This window comes from Haliotis rufescens, unplaced genomic scaffold (genome assembly GCF_023055435.1).
Source record: "Haliotis rufescens isolate VD_foot unplaced genomic scaffold, xgHalRufe1.0.p SCAF_1, whole genome shotgun sequence".
NCBI classification, from domain to species: domain Eukaryota; kingdom Metazoa; phylum Mollusca; class Gastropoda; order Lepetellida; family Haliotidae; genus Haliotis; species Haliotis rufescens.
Genome location: NW_025963779.1, coordinates 5,618,723 through 5,637,540, shown reverse-complemented (window position 1 = coordinate 5,637,540; position 18,818 = coordinate 5,618,723). Strand labels below are relative to the sequence as shown.

The 18,818-nt window shown below is 43.5% G+C and overlaps 1 protein-coding gene across 2 annotated transcripts in view; it reads right to left on the bottom strand.

Moving 5' to 3' along the window:
- Nucleotides 1-14,260, bottom strand: part of LOC124150093 (CST complex subunit CTC1-like) — a 47,725-nt gene extending 33,465 nt beyond the window's left edge. The window contains exons 1-7 of one of the 2 annotated variants that reach the window (XM_048398905.1): nt 14,155-14,260; nt 11,508-11,606; nt 9,580-9,648; nt 8,674-8,734; nt 7,542-7,628; nt 6,302-6,394; nt 1,883-1,981 (exon numbers count right to left, since the gene is read on the bottom strand). In XM_048398905.1, the coding sequence (XP_048254862.1) occupies nt 1,883-1,981; nt 6,302-6,394; nt 7,542-7,628; nt 8,674-8,734; nt 9,580-9,648; nt 11,508-11,566 (468 nt within the window). In that variant the 5' untranslated portion in view covers nt 11,567-11,606; nt 14,155-14,260. Of the gene's footprint in view, nt 1-1,882; nt 1,982-6,301; nt 6,395-7,541; nt 7,629-8,673; nt 8,735-9,579; nt 9,649-11,507; nt 11,607-13,920; nt 14,030-14,154 lie in introns of those variants that run through there. The other variant, XM_048398926.1, reaches the window with a different exon arrangement.
- Between the last annotated feature and the right edge of the window lie 4,558 nt (nt 14,261-18,818).

Genomic DNA, 18,818 nt, shown 5'->3' with positions numbered 1-18,818 from the left:
CCATGAACTAGGGAACATGGTGAATGCCATGAACAAGGAAACATGGTGAATGCCATGAACAAGGAAACATGGTGAATGCCATGAACAAGGAAACATGGTGAATGCCATGAACTAAGGAACATGGTGAATGCCATGAACTAGGGAAGATGGTGAATGCCATGAACTAGGGAACATGGTGAATGCCATGAACAAGGAAACATGGTGAATGCCATTAACAAGGAAACATGGTGAATGCCATGAACTAGGGAAGATGGTGAATGCCATGAACTAGGGAAGATGGTGAATGCCATGAACTAGGGAAGATGGTGAATGCCATGAACTAGGGAAGATGGTGAATGCCATGAACTAGGGAAGAAGGTGAATGCCATGAACTAGGGAAGATGGTGAATGCCATGAACTAGGGAACATGGTGAATGCCATGAACAAGGAACCATGGTGAATGCCATGAACAAGGAACCATGGTGAATGCCATGAACTAGGGAAGATGGCGAATGCCATGAACTAGGGAAGATGGCGAATGCCATGAACTAGGGAAGATGGTGAATGCCATGAACTAGGGAAGATGGTGAATGCCATGAACTAGGGAAGATGGTGAATGCCATTAACAAGGGAACATGGTGAATGCCATGAACAAGGGAACATGGTGAATGCCATGAACAAGGAAACATGGTGAATGCCATGAACTAGGGAAGATGGTGAATGCCATGAACTAGGGAACATGGTGAATGCCATGAACTAGGGAAGATGGTGAATGCCATGAACTAGGGAAGATGGTGAATGCCATAAACTGGGGAAGATGGTGAATGCCATTAACAAGGGAACATGGTGAATGCCATGAACTAGGGAAGATGGTGAATGCCATGAACTAGGGAAGATGGTGAATGCCATGAACAAGGAAACATGGTGAATGCCATGAACAAGGAAACATGGTGAATGCCATGAACTAGGGAAGATGGTGAATGCCATGAACTAGGGAAGATGGTGAATGCCATGAACTAGGGAAGATGGTGAATGCCATGAACTAGGGAACATGGTGAATGCCATGAACTAGGGAACATGGTGAATGCCATGAACTAGGGAACATGGTGAATGCCATGATCTAGGGAACATGGTGAATGCCATGAACTGGGGAAGATGGTGAATGCCATCAAGTAGGGGACATGGTGAATGCCATTAACTGAATATATATTATTTACAACAATGTAATATGATGGTTTCGGCCGAATCTTTATTGGTAGTCATGCCTACCATCAACAGGTTTAAACTATGTGTCTGCCCCACTGCAGAGACAGCCTTGCCAGACTGGCTGGAATTAATTTGTATTTTAAACACTGCCAACACTGACGCACTACTTGCTTCATACAAAGGATAACATATATATGTGAGACAATCCTCAGAATCTTCAGTAAACAAGATTTCAGTGTAGCACAAGTCCCGTAATATTGGGCTTGGTCTAATATGCTCAGCTACAAATTGAAATATACAACACAAGAATCTCCGGGTTTTGTTGCAAAGACCACTTATTGCTGTAAACAATAAATGATATACATTGACAAACATTGTCCAGTTCAGAGGCAATACATGTATGTTCTACCACGGCGGCAAATGTGTGGAGCAGTGCCAAGGATCACTGCAGTCTAGTCACATCCTAGTCAGGCTCTTGTCTGAGTTAAAGCTAGACTAACATCTAGTCTCTGAAAGGAACATATGTTACAGAAAAAAAACAGTTGTTAAATTATCTAAATAAAAATAAAATAAATGGGAGCCCAGAAACTCTCTTCATTTTCAGATACCCTGATACTGCAGTAATCTAGACTTGCCAAACATTATAGACTTGGGCTTTATTGGATATATTTGTATCAGGGTGTGTATGACAGCCCACCTGATATGCCACAAAGTTGTCCCCTGCTGGTGAGACGCCGGTCGACGTCTCAGCTGGAATTGGTTCTGGCAGTATGATGCTCCTGCTGTGAAGCCAGTCCTTGATAAGCAACAAAATCAGTTTCATAAAAACCAACATCAATGCAAATAGGATGTACTGGATATATAAAACGGCACTGGAGATGTAAGCTATATACAGCACCATGTAGTATCTACCTAATGGCATCTGTAGTAGCCATACAATACAATCTGTGTCATATATCATTTCAGTGATGAGTATGATAAGTGTGATCAAGGGAGAAGTAACAAATGCAAATCTCAGAAAGCTTCAACACTCATACATCTTCCATCATTTCAATCCAAAATAGAGCCTTCTGTGGCCTTATATTCAGTATAAAACAAACTAGAAAGTGAGTGAATGAAATTAGATCAACATCACTTTTAACAGTATTTCACTCATGAAGGGGCTTGATTACCTGGAATTGGAGGGGTCCGTCAGGGAGTGACTGGGGAGAGATGGCAGGGTGACTGGGGAGTGATGGAGGGTTACTGGTTAGTGATGGAGGGGGGGTCTGTCAGTGCCTGGAGGGTGACTGGAGAGATGGAGGGGTCTGTCAGTACCTGGAGGGTGACGGGAGAGATGGAGGTGTCTGTCAGTACTTGGAGGGTGAAGGGAGAAATGGAGGGGTCTGTCAGTGCCTGGAGGGGGACTGGGGAGTGATGGAGGGATCTGTCAGTACCTGGAGGGTGACAGGAGAGATGGAGGGGTCTGTCAGTACCTGGAGGGTGACTGGGGAGTGATGGAGGGGTCTGTCAGTACCTGGAGGGTGACGGGAGAGATGGAGGGGTCTGTCAGTACCTGGAGGGTGACAGGAGAGATGGAGGGGTCTGTCAGTACCTGGAGGGTGACTGGGGAGTGATGGAGGGTGACGGGAGAGATGGAGGGTGACGGGAGAGATGGAGGGGTCTGTCAGTGCCTGGAGGGTGACGGGAGAGATGGAGGGGTCTGTCAGTGCCTGGAGGGTGACGGGAGAGATGGAGGGGTCTGTCAGTACCTGGAGGGTGACTGGGGAGTGATGGAGGGTGACGGGAGATATGGAGGGTGACTGGGGAGTGATGGAGGGGTCTGTATGTGCCTGGAGGGTGACGGGAGAGATGGAGGGGTCTGTCAGTACCTGGAGGGTGACTGGGGAGTGATGGAGGGTGACGGGAGATATGGAGGGTGACTGGGGAGTGATGGAGGGGTCTGTATGTGCCTGGAGGGTGACGGGAGGGATGGAGGGTGACTGGGGAGGGATGGAGGGTGATGTGAGAGATGGAGGGGTCTGTCAGTACCTGGAGGGTGACGGGAGGGATGGAGGGTGACTGGGGAGGGATGGAGGGTGATGGGAGAGATGGAGGGGTCTGTCAGTGCCTGGAGGGTGACGGGAGAGATGGAGGGGTCTGTCAGTGCCTGGAGGGTGACTGGGGAGTGATGGAGGGTGACGGGAGATATGGAGGGTGACTGGGGAGTGATGGAGGGTGACGGGAGATATGGAGGGTGACTGGGGAGTGATGGAGGGGTCTGTCAGTGCCTGGAGGGTGACGGGAGGGATGGAGGGGTCTGTCAGTACCTGGAGGGTGACGGGAGAGATGGAGGTGTCTGTCAGTACTTGGAGGGTGAAGGGAGAAATGGAGGGGTCTGTCAGTGCCTGGAGGGGGACTGGGGAGTGATGGAGGGATCTGTCAGTACCTGGAGGGTGACAGGAGAGATGGAGGGATCTGTCAGTACCTGGAGGGTGACGGGAGGGATGGAGGGGTCTGTCAGTACCTGGAGGGTGACGGGAGAGATGGAGGGTGATGGGAGTGATGGAGGGGTCGGTCAGTGCCTGGAGGGTGACTGGAGAGATGAGGGACTGTCAGTGCCTGGAGGGTGACTGGAGAGTTGGAGGGGTCTGTCAGTACCTTGAGGGTGACGGGAGAGATGGAGGGTGATGGGAGTGATGGAGGGGTATGTCAGTGCCTGGAGGGTGACTGGGGAGTTATGGAGGGACTGTCAGTGCCTGGAGGGTGACTGGAGAGATGGAGGGGTCTGTCAGTATCTGGAGGGTTGACGGGAGGGATGGAGGGGTCTGTCAATGCCTGGAGGGTGACGGGAGAGATGGAGGGTGATGGGAGTGATGGAGGGGTCTGTCAGTGCCTGGAGGGTGACGGGAGAGATGGAGGGGTCTGTCAGTGCCTGGAGGGTGACGGGAGAGATGGAGGGGTCTGTCAGTACCTGGAGGGTGACTGGGGAGTGATGGAGGGTGACGGGAGATATGGAGGGTGACTGGGGAGTGATGGAGGGGTCTGTATGTGCCTGGAGGGTGACGGGAGAGATGGAGGGGTCTGTCAGTACCTGGAGGGTGACTGGGGAGTGATGGAGGGTGACGGGAGATATGGAGGGTGACTTGGGAGTGATGGAGGGGTCTGTATGTGCCTGGAGGGTGACGGGAGGGATGGAGGGTGACTGGGGAGGGATGGAGGGTGATGTGAGAGATGGAGGGGTCTGTCAGTACCTGGAGGGTGACAGGAGGGATGGAGGGTGACTGGGGAGGGATGGAGGGTGATGGGAGAGATGGAGGGGTCTGTCAGTGCCTGGAGGGTGACGGGAGAGATGGAGGGGTCTGTCAGTACCTTGAGGGTGACGGGAGAGATGGAGGGTGATGGGAGTGATGGAGGGGTATGTCAGTGCCTGGAGGGTGACTGGGGAGTTATGGAGGGACTGTCAGTGCCTGGAGGGTGACTGGAGAGATGGAGGGGTCTGTCAGTATCTGGAGGGTTGACGGGAGGGATGGAGGGGTCTGTCAATGCCTGGAGGGTGACGGGAGAGATGGAGGGTGATGGGAGTGATGGAGGGGTCTGTCAGTGCCTGGAGGGTGACGGGAGAGATGGAGGGGTCTGTCAGTGCCTGGAGGGTGACGGGAGAGATGGAGGGGTCTGTCAGTACCTGGAGGGTGACTGGGGAGTGATGGAGGGTGACGGGAGATATGGAGGGTGACTGGGGAGTGATGGAGGGGTCTGTATGTGCCTGGAGGGTGACGGGAGAGATGGAGGGGTCTGTCAGTACCTGGAGGGTGACTGGGGAGTGATGGAGGGTGACGGGAGATATGGAGGGTGACTTGGGAGTGATGGAGGGGTCTGTATGTGCCTGGAGGGTGACGGGAGGGATGGAGGGTGACTGGGGAGGGATGGAGGGTGATGTGAGAGATGGAGGGGTCTGTCAGTACCTGGAGGGTGACGGGAGGGATGGAGGGTGACTGGGGAGGGATGGAGGGTGATGGGAGAGATGGAGGGGTCTGTCAGTGCCTGGAGGGTGACGGGAGAGATGGAGGGGTCTGTCAGTGCCTGGAGGGTGACTGGGGAGTGATGGAGGGTGACGGGAGATATGGAGGGTGACTGGGGAGTGATGGAGGGTGACGGGAGATATGGAGGGTGACTGGGGAGTGATGGAGGGGTCTGTCAGTGCCTGGAGGGTGACGGGAGGGATGGAGGGGTCTGTCAGTACCTGGAGGGTGACGGGAGAGATGGAGGTGTCTGTCAGTACTTGGAGGGTGAAGGGAGAAATGGAGGGGTCTGTCAGTGCCTGGAGGGGGACTGGGGAGTGATGGAGGGATCTGTCAGTACCTGGAGGGTGACAGGAGAGATGGAGGGATCTGTCAGTACCTGGAGGGTGACGGGAGGGATGGAGGGGTCTGTCAGTACCTGGAGGGTGACGGGAGAGATGGAGGGTGATGGGAGTGATGGAGGGGTCGGTCAGTGCCTGGAGGGTGACTGGAGAGATGAGGGACTGTCAGTGCCTGGAGGGTGACTGGAGAGTTGGAGGGGTCTGTCAGTACCTTGAGGGTGACGGGAGAGATGGAGGGTGATGGGAGTGATGGAGGGGTATGTCAGTGCCTGGAGGGTGACTGGGGAGTTATGGAGGGACTGTCAGTGCCTGGAGGGTGACTGGAGAGATGGAGGGGTCTGTCAGTATCTGGAGGGTTGACGGGAGGGATGGAGGGGTCTGTCAATGCCTGGAGGGTGACGGGAGAGATGGAGGGTGATGGGAGTGATGGAGGGGTCTGTCAGTGCCTGGAGGGTGACTGGGGAGTGATGGAGGGGTCTGTCAGTGCCTGGAGGGTGACTGGGGAGTAATGGAGGGGTCTGTCAGTACCTGGAGGGTGACTGGGGAGTAATGGAGGGGTCTGTCAGTACCTGGAGGGTGACTGGGGAGTGATGGAGGGGTCTGTCAGTGCCTGAAGGGTGACTGGAGAGTGATGGAGGGGTCTGTCAGTACTTGGAGGGTGACTGGGGAGAGATGGAGGGGTCTGTCAGTACCTGGAGGGTGACTGGGGAGAGATGGAGGGGTCTGTCAGTACCTGGAGGGTGATTTGGGAGTGATGGAGGGGACTGTCAGTACCTGGAGGGTGACTAGGCAGTACTCCATGGCCTCAGCAAGATACAGGCAGCTTCTACTCCAAGGTACGAACACCCTCACCTGGGAAGTCGAACCCTACAGAGGAAATACCTTGGAATGAACACATTAAAGCACCCATATGTGATCTTCTATCTTTAGGTTCAACATAAGAATTACAAGTTCTCATCAGGGTCCTACACAATACAGGAAAGCAAATCTTAAAATCTGTCATATCATCCTGCACCGTTTGATGATAGGAGAGAAATGGGCACTCCCAGCAAAGGTATCATCTATTGTGAGTATGGAATTCAAAAACATTTGTCTCAATATATTATGAAGCTGTCTCATTGTAAAGACTACTTGGAACAAGCCATAATATATCAAAATGCTCCATTTAAGAATCAGTTCATAACAGGGTATCAATGCAAACAGTTTGGAGATTATGTTTTCCTACAATAATGTGAAAGAATCTTGGCAAACAAGAATGAATGGGACATATAAAATGGAATATAGTTTCTGCTTGTTAAATGTTTGGTGTTTAATGTGCCACTCAGCATTATTCCAGCCATATAATGGCAGTAAAGACAAAATCTGAACCAAACAAAGCAGTGCTTGATATGATGAGCAATATCCCGCGCCGTCAGGAAAGCCTGACACAAGTCACACCACACCACCAGCATAGGCTGCAGGGACCTACTCCAACTCAAAGTCCCTACGGATGTGTTTATACAGAATATTTCCTTATCAGAATATGCCCAGACATAAGACAAAACAAAACAAGCATGAAATACTCATATTCCCCACCAATACTGCCATTTTCAGTCAAAGTCATTGCCATGGAAAAGTGAAAAATAATTTCTTCAAAAATCCCAAACTATCAAAAGGCACCAGTTCTCCAATAGACCTATCTATGTGATAAGTTTTGTTACGATATCTCTTACGTTTTTTTAGTTCTGCTCCGGAAACGAAACATGGCGGACAGACAGACCTACGGAAGGACACGCCCATTCCTATATCCCCTTCCACTTCGTGCGGAGGATCATAACTTCAAAAGTCATTCTGATTCTGACCATTGAAGTAATGTAATACCATGCACTCAAAAGCGTCAGCGGACCTCAACAAGAGCATCAATGTACTTTTTGATGCAGCATTTAGAGTGGTAGTTTGAAAACATTTAATCATTTGACATCACAGTCTGATGTCCACAAGCTGAATAGTCTGTAAATATTGAGAAATGTGCTACCTTCTGCAGTGTTGTAGCTCTCAAGTTTGTAACGATGTACTCAACTTCCGGAGTTATCTGCTCCTGCCAGACAAGATACTGCTTTTGCTGAAAATATCATGTCCGTGAGATAAAGACTATGTCCATCTTTATGAAAATCAAATGTTGTATAGAATTGTCTGCAAATGTGAACATTACTGATATCCATTCCATTCACAATTACCTTAAAGGTGACCTTAACATGAGCAAGTTGAGGGACAGCATTATGGATGTTGGAAGGCTTGGAACGAAAGAACCTGTTTCAGTTGTTGTTTTGTAACCCATACATCTTTGCCTCACAACAAGGTCCATTTTCCAATAACAACTCATTACAGGATTTCCTGTCATGATGGGAATATAAGCCACAGTGCTTGGTAAACATTAATTCAAAATCATCTACTGCTGTCGCAAAAACTGAATGACTATAAATAGCAGGGCTGTTATATATTAAAGTGTCATTTATTTATTAGAAATTAATTAAAGTTTAAATTACAAAACAATCTTGAATTTAACATTTTCAATATGAATACATATCAATTTCTTGTTTCTTTGTGTGCCCATGTACGACCAGCTGATGACTGACCTAAAAAAATAATTTTATTCAAATAATTGTATGATCCTGGTCCTGACAACTAACAACAAACAAAATGAACGAGCCGAAAAAATCTGAAACATATCTGACTTATATTGTTTTGAATGACTACATTATGTTTATTGTTGTTGTTGTTGTTGTTCTGATGATGATGATGATGATGATGATGATGTCCCTTTGTTTCACTAAACAGGCACATGGACAGCTGTTTGTTGTACAGTGTGGTCTACCACGGTCTACAGGAGCAGTGACCATTTCTCCTACTATGACACTGAACCTGCATTATGGACCTGGTGAGGTGGGTGGACGTGTATTCAGTTAATACACATCACCATCACTCTAGTATCAGATTTGAAAACAGGTGTGTCGTCAGCACAATTGGGTAAAAAGTATATTTTGATGCCAAGGCCCGAAAAACAGCATAAACTTATTGATATACTAGCAAACACACTTTGATAGTCAAATACTGATAAAGTGAAAACTGTGTAAATACTAGATACTAATGTTCATAAACATGGCTACCTTCACAACAATCTTGATTCTGTTCTCTATCTCAATCAAGAATATCAAATCCTTCTTCACTCTGAAAAATAAAGGAATCAAAATAAGCAGCTAAAACTCCTCCAACTATGTCAAACAACATTCACAATATCAGAAATATCCTGCCCAACTCACCGAATTGAAGCACAAGTGAAGAAATGTCTAGCATCTAAGATACTCCTAAAGCATTGTTTTCAGCATGGAATACATCAGATTACAGATTTAATCTCCGTAGTGTTTGCTGGTGATGTCAAATGAGATCAGTGACCATGTTCATAATGAGGGTTAGTGAAAACAATAACGAAGGCAAGTTTCAGTGAACACAGTTCACATATACTTTCAAATCTATATCCCACCAGCAGGTGCTGACATCATGTGATCATTATTGTAGGGCTGGGATGGGTAACATGGGTACCTGTGTCAGGTGGGTACTGAGTAGGACCCGGGTACCCACAGGACTACCCGGACCCCTGGTTAGTCACATGATATATTGTTTAATGACAAAAATTATCTAGAACTCTATGGTTATACTACAAGTCACTACAAGTGTAATGTTCGCATTTCTTCCCGACTACATGGACTAAGCACCCATCTGCATGACTTCTGATTTTTCATATGGTTGAATAAAGATATAACTTAATTCAATTTCAGCGTATGAATGACCAGATTAATTGTTTAATACATGTATCTACATACGTTTTGCCAGGGCTATGCTAAAAAAATTCCCAATCCGACATTTTGAGACATCTCCTGAGACATCCAGTGGGTACCCGGGTAGGGTCAGGTAATAGGGGGGTGGGTACCTGGGTAGTAAATTTGGACTCGTCCCAGCCCTACATAATTGGTATAAAAACATGACATAGTCAAAGCAAAACCATGCTATCATACCTGAAGATTTCACTGACTGCTGTTATTTTGCCAACAAGGTTGATGAGGAATCCATTGGGCAATTTGTCCCTGAAATACATGTACAAAACAAAATAAAATCTAAACTGACTGCAATCAAAACCCACAAGAATACACAAGAAATAAAGTAGCACTGATGCAAGGCACCTGTAAGTTTAAGTAATCATCAACACCTAAAGCAATGCAGCCATTTCTAAGAACTACGAACTAAGACAATGGTCACATCCATATCAGCAGCTCCTCGAATGTGTCGTGCATGGACGGTGTAGGGGCGCGCACTCCCACTTTCTGAAGAATTCACAATGACATAATGTAATTATTGAAAGGTTTACTCCCAACAAGACAGGTGGCTAGTGACTCAATAATGTAACCAGCCTGTCTTGAAAGTTGCAGGCCTGCATTTGTATCTACATGCTGCAGTAGGTAATCATTATCAATTTTCTCAGATTTACTTTACTCAGTGCTTTCAACACACACGTTTTTTATGATCACAAAGGTATAGCTCTCGCTTTCCGGTAAGTGAGTCACATGTCAATGTCTGATTCATAATTGTCAGTATCAGTTAGGGGTGACATGATACATCAGCACACAAGTGCCTCCTGAGTTTTCATGCGACTATATGATACATGATACATTTTTTTGCTGTATTGATACAAGACGATACACTTGCTAAAATAAATTATTTACTCATTAAATGACCCCCAGGGATAATTCTAGGAAGGGCTCTTGGGAATTTAGGGGTTTTGCTTATATAGGAGTTTTTAAATTTGGAGATTTGGAATGAATGCCAAGGGGGGGGGGGAGGGGGGGGATAGACTAAGGGACGTGTGAGTTTTTTGGTTTATTTATTAATTATTATGTTGTTTTTTTATAATTTGTTTTGTTTTGATTATTTGGGGGTTATGTTTGGTTAACAAGATTTGTTTTAATTAGGTATTTTCCTAGGGCCCCCTCCTCTCAAGCATCAGTGGATCAGCTAAAGAAAATATCCTCTGTCAGGTTTACAGGAGAGTCCTCACCTTAATCCAACCTTACATTAATCCAATCACACACCATGCACTGCTTATTAGCACTGAGTGGAGTACTTCCACTAAAACAATACATGCTCGCTGGTTCGTGTTGGCCTTTGATGCAGTCGCAAAGGACAAAGACACTGTGTTGGAGGTGTGATCAGTGATGACATTAGTGAGTAGAACTCATGTCTTGGACCCAGCACTGACAATTTACAGGATGTAATGAGTGCTTGAATGACATTGTTTTATATACTTGTTACAAGTGCTGCTCAATAAACAGTAATGTGGAATACATAGTTGTTTGTTCTTAGCATATCATCTTTGTCTAAGTTGGTATTTCTGCCAACCAAAATGTCTAATTGTTGATATAAATGCGATGTTTAATAATGCGAGCAAAGACCACTTATGTGTCGCATTTAATTCACGCTCACGTTAATTTCAAGATTTGCAGTACTGCAAAATTCGATGTAAATAGCGTTTCAAGTTCACAACTGAAAGTAGCAGCTACATGTGTCTACAGCTAGCCTTTCCTTTTAAATCTGCTCTGAAATATTAATAGTGAAGAAGTTCCCATGAGATTTGAGGAAAATATGTGTATCACCATACGCATCGTATCATGACCTTCCTGTGTTGTTTCACCCCTAGTGTCAGTAGCAAGGAAAATTTCTACTAGACAGCCCGGAGGTCTGAATCAATTACACCTATCCAGACAGAATTGTTACACGGTATGGGATAGCGAGCACACAGCTATTTCGGACACTGTTTATAGGTGATCGGGTATATCAAGTGTTAAAGTAATACAACACTTAAATCTTGTGATCATGAAATGCTCCCCTCCTTTTCTAGAACCTTGGTCCATGTCTGGGTTACTAACTAGTCAGTTTCTAATGAACCTACTTGATCTGTAGCACGGCGCTAGCTTCAACTGTTGTCATGACATCGGACACAGCAGCCATCTTGTTTCAGGGATGTTTTACTTGGGCTTAGAAAGTGTAGCTGTGGAAAAATATTTAGATAACTTCATAAACGTTGGAAATGATTGGATTTCATTATCAAGCATTAATTATTACCTGTTTGCGTCATCTAATCAAACATTGATCATAATCATGCTGTTTCCTAATATCTAGTATGTTGTTAGGAATTTACGTTACAGCATGTCAAAAGTTCTTGTTTAAATAATAATTTTAAGTTTGATAAGTTTGATAATTATTAAAAGAACCTGATTAGTTGAGATCGATGATAAGCGTCTAATATATGGTAGCAAAATTGAGATTTAACATTTGAAACATTAGATATTATGCAGATATACTTTTCATCACAATTTTGAAGATTTATAATAGATTATTGCATATGTGAATGGTAGCTGATCACTCATTGGTTTAACTTGATCTGAGAGCCAAAATATTAAAATAACTGTAAATATATTTTTTGACACTATTATTTCCTGTTACAGATTTGAAATGATTTTTTGGTAGCGGAGGAAATTGTTAATCAGACAACTTAAGACATGGCTCTGTAGTTACCTCCCTTTGCTAAAACTGCATTTTATCATAACATATGTAATATGTCTCCTTCAGTACAAAATCAAGCACATTGAAGTCATTTTTAATTGACACTAAGCTTACAATGACTTATTGATAGAGAATATTTATGTAGTATATGTTCCAAAAGGCCAAAGTCTGCCTTTCAAATGTTCAAAATCTCAGTAGATTGATGCTACTTCCAGCACTAATCCAAATGTCACCAAAGAGGACTGTGGGTAAAGGCCCTGCTCACTGTACCCATGTGGTTAATCAGGTTATAAACCCAGGTCTGTGCCAGGTGTGGTAAACGAACACTTTAATAGCACCGCAATATTCCAGTCATATTACGGTGGTCTGTATCAAGTCTGCACCAGACAGTCCTGAGATTGAGATCATATACTTTGACCTACGCAACTGGGAGACGTTAGCCAAGTCAGCAAGCCTGACCACCAGGTCCTGTTAGTCGTCTTTTACAACAAGCATTGGTTGCTGAAGACCATTTCTAACCCGGATCTTCATGTCGTCATTAGCAAATCCTTAGGGACCAGATCAAAAGTTTGATGTCGGTTAAAGTCTATATTCCTGGTTTTAGTATTGATTTTTTGTTTTTTTAAAAGGTCGTGCAAGTTTTCAATCTGACAAAATGAAATTACCTGATTTCTCCAAGTTTTATATAGCAACTAAACTGAGCAAACACTATGATCCTATTTGGGCTGTCTTATTTTTATTCATATGCTGTTAGGACTTGTCATTAAATACATCTGGTCTTTCCACGAGGTAGGATTTTGTCATTGCCGGCTCTAGTGATTAGTCTGGCACGAGTGATAAGTAATATAGAATGGCAGATTCATCTATAAAAACCTTACAAATGACTTTCAACATGGAGCTAATAAAGTTTGGACGATAAACATTCTGAAAAACCAGTGCAAAACACGACATTGTATGACAAAAGAGATAACAACACTCAGGAAATCAATATTTTCGGAATTAATCTATTTTAGGGGATTGGGGGTTCGCTTCGTGGAACAGGGCCCTGTATGGTTTGTTTGTTTGTTTGTTGTTAAACGCTGCTTCCAGCTTTATGACTTCAGACCAGACAATCCAGTGATTGACATCATGAGCATCAATCAAAGCAATTGGGATATGATGACAAGCATCAACTAAGTGAGTGAGGTTGACCACCCGATCTCGTTAGTCACATCTTACAAGCATGGGTTGCTGAAGACCTATTCTACCACGGATCTTTACAGGTCCCCTGTACTGTAAGAATAATATATAAGCTTGTCAAATATGATTACTTAGTTGTCAAATATGTGACAGGGATACACATGTATATGACCTGTGCAGGGTCTGAAACTCTAGACTAGATCTACAATATCTTTTCCCTGTCATGTTGGATATGGAGACTAGACTACTAATACTTATCTAAAGCAGGACGAGCAAATTACATATAGATATCCATGCAATATGTACATCCTTCTCTGACTTGGAGTCAGGGTGGCATACTCTATAACACCATGGACACTTAATACGATTTCGGGTCCATGATAACACTGACCACAGGAGCCTGTAGCTGATAATAATAACAAACTCGCAGACGAGTTATCCAAAATATCATAATTTAGCATGTATAATTTATTTTTTTTCAAAATTGGTAACCCTAGTCTAGATCTAGAGAGCTAGATAGCCAATTGAAAAATATCCAATCGAAAATTAAGTTTGGCCATATTCGGCGATAGCTAATGTCATTAACTGCCCGGCAAAGCAGTTTGAGTGTAAATTCATACCGATGTCAGTAGGCTAGTGATCTTATACAAGTTTTGACACATGTCGCTGAACTAGAGCACTGACTACTCGACCGGAGTCTTTCGCCTGTGGGTCAATATCCATATTTTGAATTTACCGCTAAGGTGCTGTTCTTGAGCTGTTGAATACAGCAAGGGTGTTTTTATTCTGTACACCAAGCAATGCTATGAATACATCGATGGAAACTGTGAACGTGTAATATTTGAAACAAATACCTCGTGTCAATGTGGTGATTCACTAACAGCTTACAGGCTCATATATACCATAAATATTTCTGTCCTTTCACCAAGTAAACACGTTCCACAAATTTGACCTAACCGCTCCTCACAGCGCCAGCACGACACAGCCTCATACAGAGTTCTCATTTCGGAGTGCCTAATCGTATTTAATCCTGCATCAGGAAATGGGCCTCACATGTCTAATGCAGCTCCTCGCCTGAAGCCAGCTAATGGTTAATGGTGTTCGAGTTATTGAGCTTTCGCTCAATACATTGTCGCATAATATATAGACACTCATCGAACGTATCACTAACTATATTGTATTACATATGCCACCCCTATAGATATTGCAAGTGACTGTAGCTTTAGGCTGCCATCAGCTTTCAAACCATGGCTCAGCGTGGCACCAGAAATGTGTTTCACAATTGCAGTCATGTACAAATGAGTATAAGATTAGTGAAAGGTGGCAATGTTATGTTTTTCAAGTGATAAAGAAGGGGATAAAACAAGGACTGGTCGGCTAGGATTTTGTACATATTGTGTCTGAGATGGTATTTGTGTTAAACTGCGGCATGGTATCTCAGTGGGCTAGCACGAGTCCGGACTAGCACACACACATACACGCACGAACGCAAGCACGCACGCACGCACGCACGCACACACACACACGTGTATGCACGTGGCTACGCCTCATTTTACACCGCCTTTTAACAGTATGCCAACTTTATGTTGGAGGAAAGCCCCAAGGAATTTTTGGAATACTTTATTTTATAAATGCCAAAAAGTAAATAATTTAATAAACACACCCAAATATTCCAATCGATTATAATTAGGAATCAACATGTTGTATTTGAACTCTACTTTATTTGTAAAGTTGTCCGTTGATACACACCATTTATGTGATGTACAAGGATGTCATGTAGGTGATAAATAGATACAACAAAATCAAATGTTCTTCTTGTTTGCATGGAAACTCTTCCACCTTAATCACTTCTATTGATTTACCATAATAATTGTTAATACCTGGAAAGTATCTGAAATTCAAGCAAGCACAAAATGTGCGGCTATCATAATATTTTCCTATAAAATATAACTAGGATTGGAAGCAGTAGTTGGTAAAGAAGACAAGATATTCACTAAATAATAGCCCGTGAGATGCCCTATATATATATACTGCAGTCTTTACATAATGTTGTAATATCAATAATTGTTTGGGGTAGCCGAAAGCGGTTAAAGCGTTTGCCGAAGACCCGGGTCCCATGTCTCACACAAGGGTACCATCAATGAAGATCATTTCTGGTGTCCGATACCTTTATGTTGCTGGAATATTGCTAAAAGCGGCGTAAATGCACTCTCACTCACTCATTTAAATTATGAATGGAGAGTTTTCAGGCTGTGTGTGTGTGTGTGTGTGTGTGTGTGTGTGTGTGTGTGTGTGCACAATTAAGATCTATTTATTGTCTTTGGTGGTAATATATACAGAAATAAAGATTTCTTTCGATATAAAAAGAAAAAAAAGTGTGTGTGTGTGTGTGTGTGTGTGTGTGTGTGTGTGTGTGTGTGTGTGCGCGACCCTCTGTATCCGCCCATGCATATTCTTACAATGGTATAGGTTCGAATCCCTGTCTGTCAATACCACCTCCTTACAGCATAGTTTGTCAGCACCATACCTATCGTCGTGGGTTTCATGGTCACAAAAGCGGTGAACCTGCATCACTTTCCTCCCAAATGAAGCGCCATGACATGACGCTCTGTGGTACAACCGAGACATTGTTCAAGTGGTGTAAATCTACCTCACACACCCGAGATTGCCCGAACGAAAAGGTGATTATTGTGATGCGACGTTTCAGCAATTTGAGGCTATACTTTGTTTCAACTATAGATCAATAGTCCATTGAAACGAAAGTATGAGTAATTGCGAAAAGATATATGAATCTTTGATAGTTGTATTGTTATTGTAATCTAGGTACATTCAGCGGGACGGCATGAACACACCATGGCGGGAGTAAAGGGAGATTCATGCTCCAACACTTGTCTGTGAAACAAGAGGTGACTGAGAGCGATACAGCGAATCAATACCTTACACAGTGCATGTTTACAACTGAATGCGACCCGTGAAGATCCGGGTAGAATAGGTCTTCAGCAGCTCATGCATGCTTGTCATAAAGGACAATTATATACTCGTCGTAAGAGGCGACTAACGGGATCGGGTGCTCAGGCTCGCTGACTTGGTTGATGCTTGTCATCGTATCCCAAATGTGAGGATCGATACTCATGATGTCAATGACTGGATTGTCTTGTCCAGACTCGATTATTTACAGACCGCCGTCACATATAGATGGAATATTGCTGAGTGCAGCATTAAACAACAAACAAATAAAACAAACAATATGCAACACCGCAGGTATTTGAATCAGCCGGGTGGCTGTATAATAAAGTTCATGTGGGTATGTACCAACGCCCAGTGGGGAAATAACAATATCGACGTCGTTGTTCATATCGAGCCCCTTAAATACCAGTATACGTTTCAGCTCATGATATGCGACTTGTTTCTCTACCATTTAATCATCAAAGCACCAACAGGTTACCAAATAGCGCAAAAAGTGTCTCTTTGCATCATGACTAATCTAAATAAATATATATTTTTCTTTTAATCCTGATGTTTTGTCATTTTTGCACAATACATCCGTAAGACAAGGCGATCTTAGTGCTTCGACTGTCGTAGGTTTATGATAACATATGGGAGTTACGCTTGTCTTAAGCCTATATTGAAACATGACAATAACAAATCCAAACCTTCTGAAAACAAAGAGTATTTTATTTCCTCACAGACTTTTACACATTGCCAAATAATATAAATATAAAAACAAACACATAATGTTTACATACAGAGGTGTCATAGGTTTAAAAGATGTCTGGTTTCATTCATGTTATTTAAATTTATTCACGAATTGTAATTTCCTGATTAACGTAAAAAGAGTATACCAGATGCAGAACTTGAACTCCATTAAAAATATATAGCCTTATGCCTCCATTATGATCCCAAATATGACAAAGCATGACCTTGGCAATTGTATGTCAGCGTACTACGAGAGTGTTGAGTGTTGCTCCTACTGTCCACCACTGGTTTACCCAAACACAGCTCGATTATTCAGACATCAGCGGTTTGTAGAGGATATTGCATGTGTCGAGGGAATTATTATGTTTTTATTACTTACTTCAACTTTCACACTGAAGTATATGATAAAGATGAATATTGCTGATTGCGGAGTAAATCAACATTCAGGTCTCTTACATAGTCTCAGAGTATTTATGGTGAATTTGATCAAAGGACCTACACAGTGCAAACCGAAAGACCGATAGTGTTGTATATAGAACATTTGAGCTAATATATGCTTCAGTGATCACATATTTTCCTCCAGTTGAGGTTGGACAAGTACACACGACCTACAAGTACCAGGGACTATATTACAACGCCCACATTTTAACAAAGACTTAAACCATAGTGCCAACGTAGCTTTGTGGAAAGAAGGTATTGAACCTTACAAGAGCTTCTGTACATTTGAGCGTAGCATGGTGAAACCTAAACAGACGGAGACTAATTTGCTAAGTATCATATGCCAGAGGTTTTAACGGTATTGTTATCTTGTGTTCATTTCTCCTCAAGAAAGTGGCAAACAACATTAAGTACAACTTCCTAGGGCGGTATATTTATTAAGAAATGAGTCTCTTGTTACACATCTGTCCATGGTATTGTCAACGTTTTACACAGAGAGAACCTTGTTCTGTGTGCACCCACGGGATCGATCCCAATTGCATGGATCGATGCCAATGATGCCAATCACTGGATTACTTGGTCCAGACTTGATTATTTATAGACCGCCGTCATACAGCTGGAATATTGCTGAGTGCGGCGTTAAACAACAAACAACCAACAACCAAGCATCATAATCAGGTTATGTAACATTTACGAATTCCCGACATCCAAGCCTACATGCCGCATGGTTATTTATATATCTGCATCGCTGAATGTACAATGGCGCTGTAAGAACATATGACTCTTTAGACCAGCATGAAGGTCGGTGGTGATTATTTTGAGCCTATGACATCTTTCAGTCAACATGGGCGGCACCCCATGTGAACGCCACAGAAGCACATTGTACTCTTGAACCTTATCATTCCCAATCCATTGATCTACAGTTGAACATCAATAACTGTAAATTGTACCGATACTTCCACATGCGCTGCTCAATACCTACCCACTTCGACCGAACATGTCGATAATGTACGTGAAAAGCTATAGTAATTAAACAATACTCAAGTTGGAAGCGATTATTCACTAGTATAGAACGTTTCGCGGATTGTTTTTTTTTGCGTGTGGTTTCTGACGGTACGTCGGTTATGCAGCAGAGGGTATATATAGTTATAGACCCTACTCCATGAGAATAAAGACATCACGTGATCGCAATATATATCTACATGTATATTGTTACCTTTAGAGAGACCGTTCTGTTCTTGCTGCATGTACGACTACTGATGTTTTATTTCGTTTGAAGACGAGATATCTTTTCAGCTACAGCATCCAAACCAGATATTTATAAAATATTAAAACTATGAGGCTAAACATTTCTTTAAAGGAAACATCTTGCAACGATGTATTT